The sequence below is a fragment of the Scomber japonicus genome, chromosome 22 (assembly GCF_027409825.1).
Source record: "Scomber japonicus isolate fScoJap1 chromosome 22, fScoJap1.pri, whole genome shotgun sequence".
In the NCBI taxonomy this organism is placed as follows: Eukaryota; Metazoa; Chordata; class Actinopteri; order Scombriformes; family Scombridae; genus Scomber; species Scomber japonicus.
The window spans coordinates 21271301-21287424 of record NC_070599.1 but is presented as its reverse complement, the minus strand read 5'-3'; the positions used below and the strand labels follow the sequence as shown (position 1 = coordinate 21287424).

The 16124-nt window shown below is 38.1% G+C and overlaps 1 protein-coding gene across 2 annotated transcripts; it reads right to left on the bottom strand.

Annotated features, from left to right (window-relative positions):
- Positions 1-807: 807 nt before the first annotated feature.
- si:dkey-9k7.3 (circularly permutated Ras protein 1) lies at positions 808-16047 on the bottom strand. Of its 2 annotated transcripts, XM_053343781.1 has the most exons (19): positions 15964-16047; positions 13465-13516; positions 11645-11704; positions 9496-9630; positions 8213-8299; positions 8023-8108; positions 7332-7529; positions 7199-7243; positions 6989-7078; positions 5773-5924; positions 5573-5654; positions 5077-5204; positions 4712-4796; positions 3970-4076; positions 3604-3716; positions 3384-3495; positions 2932-3072; positions 2513-2606; positions 808-1558 (listed from the first exon to the last, which is right to left on the bottom strand). In XM_053343781.1, exons 2-19 carry the CDS (start codon positions 13514-13516, stop codon positions 1421-1423), a joined length of 1905 nt encoding a protein of 634 aa, XP_053199756.1. In that variant the 5' UTR covers positions 15964-16047; the 3' UTR covers positions 808-1420. The 2 variants fall into 2 exon arrangements, with proteins under 2 accessions (XP_053199756.1, XP_053199755.1); XM_053343780.1 differs by lacking the exon at positions 15964-16047 and having other exon boundaries at positions 13465-13893.
- Positions 16048-16124: the final 77 nt, after the last annotated feature.

Below are 16124 nucleotides of genomic sequence, written 5' to 3'. Positions count from 1 at the left end.
TCAACCATTTTTAAAACTCATTTGAGGCTGTAGGGAATGTGCAATGGTCTCAGGATGTTTTATTATGGGGTTTGTGCAATGTGTTTTTACCATGGGGTGAGTGCAATAATACTGTAACTGTGGAGGCATTACTATACATGTGCAGTATTTGAGCCCAAGACAAATTTCCCTGCAGGTGAGCAATAAAGTATGTCGTATCATATCATAAAGGACAGGTTCACGATTGTTCAAGTCTGTCTTAAAACAACAGTCAAGTGGCCATATGTACAATAAAAGACGTTTTCTACACTGTAATCATTGTTCCTGTTCATACTGATTGTTAAAACCCTTCAAATCTGTCTGTGCTGGGCTGACACAGATGAACCTTAAGTAACAGAGCGACAAGTGACATAAACCAGAATGGGCCTTTTGTCTCTAATAAGAGGAGAATTAATATCATAAAATGTGTTATTTTAGCTTCTGAAAATGATGAAAATAATTTATTGACAAAAACAAAATAACGAAGCCACTTTTTTAAATGGTCTAAATGTGTTTTATTTCATACATATTACAGTAAAAACATTCATACAGTATGTACTATACTGTATATACACTGTATAATCTGTGGGCAGCTTTACAATAAAAGCAATGTGCTGAATTAATGATAAAGTGTTCAATCCCTTGAGGAAACTGTATCACAATAATTAACACAAATTCTTGCAATTTTGCAGAATTACAGCAACTTCTCAGCATGAGATAGTATGTTATGTCACTATAATACATTCAGTGGGGACATTGGAGCTCAAGTATTTTCTTTTTTACATAGCATAGTTCTCATGTTCAGAAAACTCATTTAAAGATTTGTACTAAAATATAGTTCTTTCTTATATATGACTTTTCATTGGCAGCAGTATTTACAAAATTACATAATTTTCCCTTTGCTTACATTTTTTCCCAATTTCCACAGTTTTACCACACAAAGAGCAAATAAAACATTTCAAACTGGGTCACATTTTTTGAGAGACGCTGCAAAATCAAGCATTTTTCTGTACACAATAATTACAAGAAAGAAACTGCAAAATCCTGGAAGGACTGAGTATTAACCCTTTACTTCCTGTTCAGGCTCCTGTAAAAACATTTATTTTATCTGGACTTTTCCTTAATGTGACCCACACTTCACAAAAACTGAAATAAATTACTTTTGAAAATGTTTTATTCATCATATTCTATAAAACAGTGACTGTGAATGTCTTTAAAACCATAAGATGAATCAAGCAGAAGGATTTAACGGGAGATTTATAACTAGAGGCTAATTATAAATCAGTATTTAAATGGTTGAAGTGAAATCATCTGATCTTCTAGTTACACTGCTGATTAAAAAAAAAAGTAAGCCAACATGGCCGAATACAATATGATCCCTATTCGTGGATGACACTTCCTTTTACATTCCTGCCAAGAGCGCCTTCTTCTTTTTAGTTTTCTTCTTCTGGTTCTCAGCTGTGTTGCTGTCGATGTTGCTGCTCACACTGGTTGCTCTCTTCATCTGATACACCACCTTAGCTGCTTCATCAGATAAACCCTGCAGAGAGTGACAGATGTTTTATGAAACATGCATCCCATCTGTGAGCCTTGATTAAAGGATTTCAGGTCAGAGACACAAAGTATATTATACACATATGAAATATATTTTAAAAATTGTGTAAATGACATTATCTTTGTATCTGAGAATATCCACATCCATGGAACATTTATACCCAATGATTGTGACACATGTATTTCTTAAAGCTGATAAATGCATATGTCATGCGGCCCGTGGGCCAGAACCGGCCTGCCGAGGGGTCCACTTCGGTCCACTTTCCTCCCTGTCTTTTGTTCCTTCCTTCCTTCCATCTGTCCTTTCTGTCTTCTTTTCCTTCCTTCCAGCCATCCTTCTATCTTTCCTTTCTCCCTTTCATCTTTCCTCCCCGTCTTCTTTTCCAACCTTTCCTTTCTTTTCTTTCTTCCTTCCTCACTATTATTCTTTCCTTCCTTCCACTTGTCCTTTCTTCCTTCTCCTTATCTTTCCTTCTCACCTTCCTTCCTTTTGTCCTTCCTCCCTTCCTTCCTCCCCTCCTTCCTTCCATCTTTTTAATGGTCCGGCCCACATGAGATCAAATTGGGCTGTTTGTGGCCCTTGAATGAAAATGAGTTTGACACCTCTGGCATATGTCATCTAGCTTTTTGTGCAGTGTTGTTTAAAAAATGCCCACAAGGTGGCGATATTGTTTTCAGAAATGCACCAAAAATGGATCACTTGTTTTTTGGCTGGTGGCCTAAATTTTCATTAAATTATAAAATATGTTTTTAAACATATATTTAGAAACATCTTTTTAAATTTACATTTGCATGTATTTGTACGTATTTTTGGAATATTTGCTAAGATGGCAAACATAATAAATCCTTAAGTCCTGTTATTGATTCAACAGTTTTCCTGTGATCCTTAAAATATTGTATATAAAAACTGCCTTTATTAATAAATTAGGAGTATAATTACAGAGGACTCTGTGGTGATGTCGTCACAGATTGATGACATGGTCTCCATCCAATTGCCATAGATACCCTCTTCCTTTAGGATTGGCCGCTGCTTGCTATAGTTGAGGAAACACACACACACACACATACACATACACAGAGTCTTTATAATGTGGGTGGGCTAGCGGGTCTGGGTCCCCACAATGGATATAAACAAAACTCACACACACACACACGCCATTTAAGCAAGACACAGCTAGTCTGTGTAAGCATATATAAACACTTATTTATGTTTTCCTCTCTTAAATAGTTTGTTATAATTATGTAATATATGGAAATAATCTATTTATGATGTTAGTAGTGGGCTGATGATGACAGAAATTAGAAGTCTAGCACAACAACTTGAAATCTATCTTGATCAAAGAGCTCCGAGGGTCTTACCTGATCTGTTTGAGCAGGTCTTGCTGTACTTTCAGTTGCCTCTGTGCTTCCCCCACCCGGCCCTCCATGGTTAAACTAGCACAGAGCTGAGCACAGTGAACACCAAGTACCGCCATGTTTAGGCTACCGGCCCAAATCCGACTTCACAAACACAGACATGGAGATAAGGAAATAAAACAGACGAATATTTAGATTTTTTTAACATGTTTTGTTCTTTCTACAATGCATTACTTAAAGTATAAAATAGGCTGGTCAATACAAATCATACACATGTACAATGCAATGTCAAATGCCTGTATTATAAATCTAGACTATTTATGGAGGAGCAAGTACAAAGTTACAAGCATGGACTCAGTCATTTACTTATTATTTTTAATTTTTGCTGTCGCTGTGAGTATTTGAGGCATCACAATGGTTATCGATGGAGTTAAATGATCTCTGAAGTGTTTTACCTGGAGACAGTAACTGGTCTTTGTTCAGTGATGATACGTGTGACCCTTTGCTGGTCTCTGGTCTTGAAGTTCAGCTGGACTTGGAAAGGAAGTGCGTTCCTCTGGAGAAAAACTGACAAACACACACACACATTTAATACAGTATGTTTGGATAACCTATGCTATTAATGTGACAGGACTCGTCACATTTTTATTTTATTTGTATCCAAATGGGTCTTACCTGCATTGAACTCTTTCTTGACAGCAAACTGGAAGGTGATCTCCAGCCCCTCTGTCACATTTCCGATTTCTGTCATCAGTTTGTGATTATTTTCATCCATATAGGGAAAATACCTGTAGAGAAACATAGGAAAGAAAATTGAAAATCACCATAAAAGAGCATTTTTTCAGGGGGTAAGATGTGAGGATATAGAGAGCAAATGAGTTTAGCTTATTTAAACTGAACAAAGCCTACATTAGTCTTCTTATAGTGAAGGCTAAAGTGTAGATTTTAGTGTCTTATATCCTTATAGTCGGGATTCGGGAAGTTTACATACAAAATAACCTGAAAACTTCTACTGTATTTTCGATGTCAATCACCACTCACACTCCATCTGAAGCAAGCAGCGTTAGTGTGGCTCCTGTTGCTAGGACGTTGTCCATGGAGGCTGATTGGATCTCTGTTGCCACAGTGCCGATGCTGACGATGTTCACCTGCGCAGGAGAGCGACAAGGACTTCTATAATTAAACTAAGTTTTGTAAATCAAGGTTATTTGGACCACGTTATAACACACGTCTCAAACCATTTATATTCACGTACATCTGTTTATATAATGAACAATATACTTTATAGGTCAACGCAAAAGTCTTTATTCAACAGGAAATTGGTTAAATCCTAAAAACATGCACGGTTTGTGAAAGATTGTGAAATACTGGAACTAAATACAGGTGAAATGATTTGCTATGATACTGTATGATACTGTAGATAACCCATTTCAATCTCAAGTAAGTGGAAATTCATAACTTACTGAACTACAACCAGCAGTTTTCTGGAGCCAAATCAATCCATGAAACTAGCTACTTCAACAGCAATTGAAAAGTGTCTGTACTTTGTTCTTAGAATGGGCAAAACCACCAATATGTTTCTTTTTGGATGCAAAATAAGTGGATCTTCTGGAGGACCACTTAAAACAAGTCAAGTCTATCTGAGACCCCTCATCATTTGTTGTATTGTCTACCAGTGAAAAGGGAAAAATCACTTATTTTATTTTATTTGAGGAACTTAGAGAGGATTAAGGAGATCGAATATAGTTTGAATCCAAGGTTGGGAACCACTGGTGTATCTCACCCGTCCTCCAGTAGTGTCTGCTAGTCGCCCAACCTCGGCCAGGCGACAGTCTGTCCCTTCAAACGTCATCACTGATACTATGACCCTGACAGAGGAAAACATGGAGATTTTATTATTATGTTAACTTTTTTATTTAAAGGAACTTAATTTGCACTCAGTATAACATGCAACTGTATTATAAATTGGGCTGCACAAAAACCAATCTGATGACATGAATGGCTAGCATACAATACATACTGTTCATTGCATAATCATAATATAGTGCATTATTATAACATCAAGGTAAGATGTGTGTGTGTGTGTGTGTGTGTGTGTGTGTGTGTGTGTGTGTGTGTGTGTGTGTGTGTGTGTGTGTGTGTCCTCACCCACTCTCCACAGCCTGTAGAGCCAGCTGTTTGTAGAAATATGAAGTAAGATGAGGGGAGGAGAGAGACGAAGTTTGCTCCATCTCGCCAAGTCCGATGTTGGCTCTGCCGTCAGTGCACAAAACCACCTGCACGACACAGATAGTCAGAAACTCCATTACCCACAAGGCTTTTCTGTCAGTCGTGGTTTTCACATAGGCAGCATCATTGTGAAGATGTTCAATAGCCCCAGTTTGATAAAATGACTACTACTCAGACACCTGGTATAAACATATATCTACATTTAATGTCATAGTGAGTATAGCAGCAAATAATTTAACATGTTTCAAGAAGGAAAATAAGAGTTCTCAAACCAACATACTAGTGCTTTTAGATGTTTCAGCCCATCATGGGGTTTAAATTACACGTCACCCCATTTTCTGATGTATACTAGACGTTTTCTGATATCAACAGCTCACTAGCATAAATAAAACAATAGCTTTCCATTTACTCTCACCTTTGAACCAGGGTACCTTGATGCCAAGGCAACTGACGCTAACGCTGCAGGACCAAGACACGTAGCCCCATGTTCCATGAGCCTGGATATGCAGAAACATTTAAAGAATAAAGGTTCCAGTTAGGTATAAGGAGCCATCTGCCATTTTTGTGCATAGACACACACTAAAAAGAGCAAAAACACACTCCATCGTCACTTACTCTTTTACTCTCTTTATTAGTTGGTGGTAGGTCTCAGCTATACAGTGTGGAATTGGGTAATTTACCCCCTGTTGCCATATATGGTCATAATCAACCAATGCCCAATCTCTGAGAGTGAGAGGAGTACCAGTACCATCGCCATATATCACCACCTGGGTAAGAAAAGAAAAAAGATGATTTATAACAAGAATTTAAAACTATGAGTGCACATTCCCCTAAAATAACCTCAGATATTTTTGTGCTTTCCTTCCTTCCGAGGAAACCATTTGCTACCATTCACGGTGCAAAAAAAAGAAGTGAAAGTGATTCATTACTACAAACAGGAAGTCTTCTCTTATTTTTGATGGTTTTCCTGTCAGTACTGCATGACAATATCTTCTGCTGCCTATCAGTCTTGAAAGTCTTGAGGTTATTCATAGGCTCTGATCTCATCTTTTAAAAGGTCTTTCTTGGTATCTGTTCTTGGATTGAGGTAATACTCGGATTTTAGTAGGTGCAATTTATACCACAGTACTCATCTTAACCTGAGGTGACATTATTATGGTTAAAACACCAAGACATACCTCTTCGTTTCCCCTTCAGTTCAATTTTTTATAAGTGCGCACTTATGAAAGTTGTTAAAGTTGTTCTCACAGCCTCACCTCATAGATAATACAGGCGTTTATCATCATTGTCATTTATTTCCTGTTTCATTTGCTCACCCACCTAGTGGTTTTCATCTATATTTAGCTCGTGTGACTAAAACTGCAAACTTGCTACACCTCCTCACAGGTAACTATTTACTGTGCACACCAGTACTGGGAAGGTAAAGCAAAGAGCGATTAAATGAATGAATACAGAGGCTCAATAAGGCAAAAAAAGAGAGAAAAGAGCAAGAAAATAATAAAAAGATAAAAACAGTAAAAGGTATTCTCCTACTTTGACCACTTAAATCATTTGGGAACCACTTCTCTAAGAGGTCTAGAGTAATTAAAATTAATTAATTAATGAATTCATTCATTCATTAAAAATAAGTATTTTCAGCAATGAATTGAATTAAATAAAAAGCAATTATGTGAAATTATATGTTTAAAAAGCAATAGAGTTAAATGATGCATCAAGACAAAAACAAAACCATTAGCTTACTGGGATCGGTACAATATAGTTTCTTTATTTTGTCTTTAAATTATGAATGAATAACTTAATTTCAAAAGGGAGCAAATGGTTTCTCCCATACCTCATCGTTGAACGTCACCAGCGCTACTCTCCTGTGAGGGGAGTGCTGCAGCAGGGACGACAGCGCCATCTGGAGGGCATCCTGGATACCCTGTTAAAAAACATGCGGTCTTTTAGCAAAATATCAGCTATAGCAACACAGACAGTGTGTACAGCTCCTTATAGATGTTAATTAATTTATTCACCATGCCAAACCAAACAAACATCTCACCTGTAGTCTGGATATATAAGCTGGCGATCCGCTGCTTGATGTAACCTAAAGTGAAGCAAATATGTTGGGGCTGACATCTCTCTTCATATAAATACGGTAATATATAATTGATGCAGTATATTAGTAATAAAACCTCTGTAGTGACACTCATGCTGCCAGAAATGTCCACACAGAACACGACCAGGGTGTTCTCCAGGTTTTGGTAGTCGTCGTCGCTCTGGCTTGGCAGGTAAAGATCATCACTGCGTAAACCTGCACGCTGAGCCACACGCGCTCTCTTCACACTGTCGTCTACGCTGTTTTCACGCCCACAAAACTCACACACCCACACCTGCGCGAGAGGGGGAAGAGGGGAAAGAGAGATGTTTGATTTTTAGGGTGAATTTCAGGTAATCTGGGACTTTTTGTGTGCCATCTTGACTGCAACTTATTCAGATATCTACCACATTAGATCAACACATTATAAGATGTTTTCTAACCACACCAGAAGAAAGAATGTAGATATGCCACCCCTGCTAGTCTACCCGAGTTTGATCATTTGGGGCACGTCACTTTGTAATCTGGGACACTTGTATCAAGCTCATCAAGCGCCATACCCCCAAGTTTTAAAAAAGTATTGTGAAAAGTGACGAGGACAGAAATCTGAATAAGAAAATATATATTATTCAACATATAAAAGAAAATATGAAAAATACTAACAGATGAGATCTACTCTGTTAATCAATTTAAACTAATTAATCTATGCAAATGGAGGGGAAAGTCTTTGAAGGAGTAAATGAGTTGTTTGATAAAGAAATAAATGCATTGAATAGACTACCACTCACATTCTTCTTCATAGGACTCAGACATGACAAGGCAGCGCCACATTTCCCACATTTCACTGGGCTTTGAAAAAACGGCATGTTGGATGCTGGTTAGGGAAAGAGAAAAAAAGAAAATAGGTTTACAAAAAAAAAAGGAAAAGAAAAGATTTTTAAAAAGGCATTTGTGAATGTGTGTGTTTGTCCATCTGACCATCGTTGATTTTGACCAGATTTCCGATACTGAGCGAGACTACATTGAGATTGGCTTTTAGTCTGCTTTCTCCCTCCAGCTTGTCAACTGTAGAAACACAATAAAAGAATTAAAGGGGTAAACCATAAAGAGAGAGTCCTGACACACTGCATCACAACATGGTATGCAAACTGTTCAGCAGCAGACAGGAACGCTCTCCAGATGGTCATCAACACATTGCAGCAAATAATCAGACTCCTTTTGCCCTCAATGCCCTCAATGGGAGACACAGTGTGCTCAGATCACGATGCCTCTGCAGAGCCAACAGCGTCTTAAAGGATGTAACCCACCTGTCTCCCCAGCCAGCATGTTCATGAGGGTCCCACATGGGTTAAATGTTGGCTACGTGGGTGCTGAGTGTGCAGGGGCTTGAACTGGGCAAATTTTTTAGGTCCCACATGGTTTCAGTACGGTAGGCCCCACATGTGAACCTCATGTGGGCTGCCTGTATGAGCCCCATGACGGATGTAAGTGGGCTAAGTGGGAATAGGCATAAACAAGGTAAATTGTATAGGCCCCATATTGTCTCACAAACATAGGCTCACCCAGTTGGGCCCCACCTGAAACCCAGTCAGAACCCACTTGAAGCTCATATGGGCGAACACGGATGGGGCAAACCAACATGGGAACAAATTTGAACCCTTATGGGACCCACATGGACAAGCTGCCTGGAGGTGCAACAGGGCCTTAAAGACCTGCACTTACAGGCTCAAAAAAAACTGTTTTTAACCAGGAGCCATCACTAACTGTAACTCTACAAACACTTACCCCTCCCAACTTAACACCACACACCACAGCACTAAAGATCTGAAACACTATACAATTACACCATTTGACATTTTCAGGAGCATTCAGTCTTACTTTTGGTTAAAGAAATGTTGCAAATATCATTTCAAATGACATAAAACCAACAAAAATACAAAATATACTTTTAAACGAACCTGATGCTGCTTTTAAAACTAGATATTTTTGAATTGCTCATTTTACCAACTCTTATTTGTCACCGACCCACAAATCTCATAGGTGCAATAGCAGGTAATACAAGTATTTCATATTCTTATTTACTTTTAGTCTGCTTGTTGTCTCTTGCCTGCGTGAATAGGTGTCCGTATGTACGGATGAACGTGCAAATTTCATTGTACGACAATAAAAGCATTCCATTCTGTTATAAATATCACACTGAAAAGTTAATGATTCACTTAGAGACAACAGAAAGAGAAAGAGAGAATACAAACAAAACTCACGTCTGGGTGGGACAGGTGGAGGGGCGGAGAGCTGTGTAGGTGGACACTGGAAAGTGGGGAGAGGCGGGAGAGGCGGGAGAGGCAGAGAAGTAGGCCGAGGTTTTCTCAGACGACGAGGAGGCAGCGGTGGAGGAACTGGACGTTAAGAGAGAGAAAGATCATGCTGTGTTGTAACATCAAAAACAACAGAAAAAGAGGGCTGTAATCTTCTGTATAGAGCAGACGATGAAGAAGAGATTTGGAGACATGTACTATTTGACATCTTTTTGACTATTTGACTATCTTGACATCTACCACAAATTAGGAACTGGAAACGAATAACAACACAAAAACTCCTGATTATCAATTGTGACCACGGGGGGCAAAATCCACAGCTTGTCATTTAAAAGTTGATATATGAAGCTTATATGAGACTTTAGCGGTCTGAGTTAGTCATACCAAGTGGATATCTGACACATTTACAGCTTTATAGCATCAAATTCCCTCTTTGTGTTTCTCTGTTGAGCTGTGGTGGAAGTATAGTAACACAAAGAGGGACATTGGCACTAAAAAGACTGTAACATTGAACAATACCTACTTGATTTGATTCATTTGGACGGTTGAAGTAAATATTCTCTTCTTTAAAGTATTTCTCTTGTAATGTTAAGAGTGAAACTGTTTTAAAATATGATCAATAAAGCATAAATCTAACATTTGTCTTGCTAATCCAATAACAGCCTATACTATAACTAACTAGCTCAACAGTGCAATGCAAGAACATGACATGTAGGTTATCATCAATATCTAATATAACTTGTAGTCTGCAAAATATAACTTTGGCTGTGGTGAAGAATTACATCATGTACGCGGTCTCTGAGTGAATATTTAGGTTGCAGAGTTTCAATATCTGTCAGCTGGAATCATTAAAAAGAGATTTAGAGACAAAGTTTTCAACCAACTCATGGAGTCAATGCTTGATTAGCAAGGTGCAGCTGACATAAGCTTCCAGTGAGTCATTTCAGAGGCTGAAACTGAATTTGTCTACGTCTGTATTAAGTCAACGACACAACGCACCAAAATTAACGACAATTTCGAGTGGTAAATCAGCCCTTCTTACTGTAAAACTGCATATGTGCCATAAGATAATGGAAAGCTAAGTTGAAGCACCTGTCACTAAAAGAGGGAAAGCCCTCAAATGCAAACTGCAACCGAATTTCTAAGTAAAATCAAAAATTGTACGTTTTTCATCACATTCGTGGCAATGCACAAAGGAAATGTAAAGCTGTTCAAAACTACAAAAAAATGATAATAATATTGAGTTGTGAAAACTGCAGAAACAAACAAATGTGATTCAATCTTTAAGAAAATATTTTGGTTTAACTTTGTGGCATCTTAACACCAACCGCTTTTTAAAAAGTTAAACCGTGCATGTAACAGGCCTACACCATTTCCTGCCAATGCTAAATGTAGAAGTAGGCTACATTTACTCATTGTAGAGGCCACTAAGTGTGAAAACAACACACTATGAGAATTAGTAAGATATATATAATGTGTATTAGTGCATTTTGACACATTTTATACTCCATAAGGACAAATTTTACAGTGTAATGACACAGATCTTTGGTTGTTGTGGAAACAGGGTGAAACAGCTGTCTTTCAGGGGTGAGAAACACTGGCTCATTGTAGATAGTGGTACAAATTAAACCAAAACTGAAGGATTTTTTAGTTACTGTGACAATTGTTCAAAGGTCAAAGCTTTTCTGTTATTAAGTTTGTTCTCAGAGGCTCCACTGTGGGTGGACTTTCCCCTCTTGATTTGCTATCTTTCCATCTGTACATCTCCTTCACAGTGGTGCTTCTCTGTGCCTCTGTACTGTATCTGTCTGTTGCATTTGCAAGCATGCCCACACACACACACACACACACACACACACACACACACACACACATACACACACACACACACACAAACACACATACACACATTACTCCTTGATATGCTTTCCTGTTATTTCACTGCAATACTCTTGAGAATGTGATCGAGACTTTAGACAGAAAAACAACCTTGATAAAGGCTGTGTGTGTGTGTGTGTGTGAGACAGAGAGAGAGACAGAGAGACAGAGAGAGAGAGAGAGAGAGAGAGAGAGAGAGAGAGAGAGAGAGAATTACCTTCTTGCTGTTTAGCAGGCACTATGTTGTCATACTCGATTAGAGAAACTCCTGTGGATGCTGTGAAAATCAGCTAATTAGAGTCAGTTACATAATATTAAATGGTACAAATGATCAAATTAGATACACGTTTTGGTTGCAACAAGCATTAGTGAATAGGCCTGGTGCATGCTCTTTGTATGTCAGCTCAGGATAAAGAGATTTTAGTTAAATTTATAACGTTATCGTTCTCATTATCAACACATCCAACAACACAATGATCCTACTAACAAGTATTGTCTGTGTCTCTAAAGCCTGATATTCAATAGTGCTTGAAAGTTTGTGAACCCTTTCGAATTTACTGTATTTCTGCATAAATACGACATAAAACATGATCAGATTGTGTCCTGAAGTCCTAAAACTAGATAAAGGGAACCCAATTAAACAAATGAAAATTAAATGTATTTATTTGTCAAGGAAAATGATCCAATCTTACATATTTATGTGAGGCAAAAGCATCCAAATCCTTGCTTGCAGTAACTGATGTGACCCCCTTTTTGCAGCAATAACTAAGATAGATAAATGGATTTCCAGTCCAGAGCTTCTTTGTGTGAACTTAAAGCTGCAGGTTCCTTAAAAACTTTAACTTTCTTCTGCTCCAATCATTCTTTGGTATCTAGAACGACTTGTGTGTTTAGGGTTGATGTTTTGCTGCATGATTCACTTTCTGTTGAGCTTCAGGTTACAGACGGATACCTTTGACGTTTCCCTGTAGAATTTGCTGGTAAAACTCAGAGTTCATAGCTCGATCACTGATTTCAAGCCATCCTGGTCGAGAGACAGTAAAGCAGGCCCGAGCCATGATACTATCACCTCCATGTTTCATAGATGGGATGAGGATCTTATGTTTGAATGCAGCGTTTGATTGTCGCCAAACAAAATGCACCTTCTGGCACATGGTCCACGTGGTCTTGAGCAAATTGGAGATTCATTACTTTCTATTTGCAGCTCTGCTATGCACACCATTGGTTCTCAGTATTGTCCTGATGGTTGAGTCATTTGAGTCAGGCCTTTAGATTCCTTGATGTTACCCTGGGGTCCTTTGTGACCTCTTGGACTGTTACATGCCTTGTTCTTGGTGTAATCTCCGTTGGTCGACCACTCCTGGGGTTGGGGAGGGTAACAATAGTCTTCCATTTGTACACAGTCTGCTGCCTGAGAGACGACTGGAGGAGTTCAAACGCTTCAGAAATGGTTTTGAAACCCTTTCTGTCCCGCTGAGTATCACCTACTCTTTATCTGAAGTCTTCAAAAATCTCTTTTGTTCAAGCCATGACACACTGTACTGTGAAACTCAGACTTTGATGGCGAAGACACAGATTTATCTCTATTTAAATAAAACAGGGCCTCCCAGAATCACACTTGACAAATATGTAGCAAATGATCATTTTCCTCAATAAATGAACAAAGAAGAACACACTTTTTGTCTCATTTGTTTAGTGGACGTCTCTTTATCTAGTTTTAGCACATTTTAGGTCATATTCATACAGAAATAGAGCAATTTCAAGCACCACTGTAGTTCATCACGTTTGAGTTCATGAAATTTAGTCCCCTACAAATGCACGTACTCTTGTTTAAAAGGGCATTGGATTAAAAACTACAGAGCCTAGCCGTGTAAGGAAATAACTTAGACTTCAGTGACTGACAAGCGATAAGAAACATATCAGAAAACACCAACGATGACGACATACCAGCATATGAATACACAGTGGTAGTAGTAGTAAGATAGGATCGGACATTATTTAGTGTTTATAAAAACAGATGGAAATCAAATCACTCACCTGCTTCATCGGGTCTCAAATTACAGACAACATGACTGCAGGCGAACTCCATCTGAAACACATAAAGACACAATACCTTAGCTATTTTGTGCATTCAAATAAAATGATCAATATAAAGTGGACATTTTCAAATAATGTATCACCTCAATAGGTCGCAGTAACTGAACTAGGGTGACTTAGTATGAAGAAAGAGAGCGCAAAAGACAGATCAATGAGTGTAGGATGGAGGAATCAGACAGATCAGCGATAGATAAAACAGTTTCCTGGCAACAGTATAATATCGCCGTGGTATCTGGGCCTTGATTTGGTTATTTTTTTGAAGTTAGCAGGTGGCTGAGTAAAACCATGAGAACAGACGTTTCCTGTTTAAACAACTGTGAAGAAAAACAGAATAATATGATGATGGCCTAGATCTATGTACATTGTACATAACAGTTTTTTTCAACACACGTGCAATCGTGCATATTTAATAACAGATCTTAAGTCACATTATTTGTTTCATAAAGACTATTCCACCAACTTAGCATTTCACTTGAACAACAGTTTTTCAATAGAGGGATAAAAATCGATGAAGCAGAACCAAATATTTCATCTTTATTCAACATTGACCACAGTGCAACCCAACTTAATGCACTCAACTGTATAGATTTGTGTGTGTTATGCTAGTAGCAGCTAATGAGGCAATTTATCAGACGTGTCTCGGTTCCTCCTTCTCCTGAAGCCACATAAAGGCTTTATATAACATTTTTCACATATGCATTAATACTCCTTAAGACCTGGAAACAGATCGTTGTCGATGTGGGAAATCTGTGGAGTTCCCCTTTAAGGTAAATATATCACCGAGGAGGATGTGGAGAAAAACTGACAATCAGCTGCTTTATGGATCAAACCACCAACTACGACACGTTTCTCTAACCACAAGGCCGACACGTCAGCCCACAGATAAAACCAACAGGCATTGTGCTCTCATAAAACCATTATCTTGTGACCCAAAAGACATTAGACTAACAAAAAAAAACCCCAGTCCATCCTTTTCCTCTTTCTACCCTGGTGTTGATTAACTCATCCGTTCTTCTTCTGTGTCTTCGCTGTTAGGAGGGGGATTTTTTTGGAGATGCTGCTTTCTATCACGGTCTACTGAACTGGACCAAACAAGAGCTTATTATTAACAGTTATTAACAATTATTAACGTTCACTTGTTCCAAGGGACTTTTTCTTTTGTATTTGGCAGGCTTTGAGATATTGTGATGAGAATTTCATGATTTTTTTCATATTAGATTTAAAAAAATGGAAGCGAGCTGTTGAAAACTTGCAAAATCAATGCATGATAATCCATAGTAGCTATCGGTTCGAGCTTGTTTCTGCATTAATTGTGCCATTCATTTATAATGGTGCTCTTATTTAGTATAAAACATTTTCATAAATCTCTGTATTCAGCAGCTTTATCGCACAGGCAAGGAAAAAAATCGTTTGTTGTAGTAAGATTGCACCTTTGGCACTGTTGATGGATGCATTTAAAATTGTGTCTTGATCCTTTAACATGGAGGAATCAGGAAATTGGCCTACAGAAATGAGGAATTCATATCCTACAGTAAAAAAAAATGGTATGGGTGCGCAGGTGGTCGAGTGGTTAGAGCACATGCCATATACACAGCCGACCCCAGTTCGAATCCCAATCGGAGGTCCTTAGCTGCATGTCACACACTCCTCTCTCTCCCATATTTACTGTCAGTCTATGAATAAAGACGTCTATGCCAACAAAATCTTAAAAAAAAAAAAAAAAAAATGGTATGGAGGCTCAAGAATGCCAATTGTTCCTATTCTTTGTTTTCTTCCTTTAATTTAATTTGGACATATATACGAACAAAACACTCACAAACTCAATCCATATGTGTTTGAATAAAGAGACATCACACATCTTTGGTACTCATCTACTTCTCATCTAAATCCATTTTACGGTAAAGTCTGGCCTTCTCCTCACTCTAGAAACAGCACAAAATCGTAATGCGTCCTCCTCCTTACCGATTTATAAAGATTTCATTAACTAATTATAAGGTTTATGAGTTTGTGGTGGTCAAAGCTTGTAATATTTCCACCAATATTGTATCAAATTGGGTTATTTTGTTCTCTTTTCACAGATATTTCTCTCCAAAAAAGTGTTTGTTTTGGTTTTATAATGACTCACATTGGAGCTTTAACACCTTTCTGGATGTCAGGTAGTAGAAATCAGTCTATACGGAGGGTAACTTGATTGATTTTCTAACATTACTAAGATTAAATAAAAACATGCTGCCCATTAAAACACAAAAACAAAGTTGATCAGCATGTTTGGAAACTGGTTAGGGTTTGGTGGCTGCTGCTTGACAAGTCAGGTGTTTCTGATAAACTGTGGCTACAATCCAAAAAATCTTTCAAAAGTGAGAGCACAAAAAGATGTTTATGATTTAGTATAAACACAAACACACACAAATATAAACATTACAACAAGAAGATAATTACCTTCGCTGCAGTCTGTCTAGAGTGTCGTCGCTAAAACTGAAAGCAACCACTTCTAATGTGGCAGGTTGCTAGTATGTGTGTGTGTGTGTGTAGGCGGGTTCAAAGTCTCAAGAGCAGAAACTTGTATGTGAGTCACTTGTGTGTCAGGAAGTTGGCGCCGG

Coding starts and splice junctions, on each gene's coding strand:
- si:dkey-9k7.3 (XM_053343780.1), bottom strand. CDS start 13,558: ATGCACAAAATAGCTAAGGTATTGTGTCTTTATGTGTTTCAGATGGAG. Junction 5,925..6,988: donor TGGTGACGTTCAACGATGAG/GTATGGGAGAAA, acceptor TTTCTTACCCAG/GTGGTGATATATGGCGATGG. Junction 1,559..2,512: donor ACATCACCACAGAGTCCTCT/GTAATTATACTC, acceptor CACTCTCTGCAG/GGTTTATCTGATGAAGCAGC.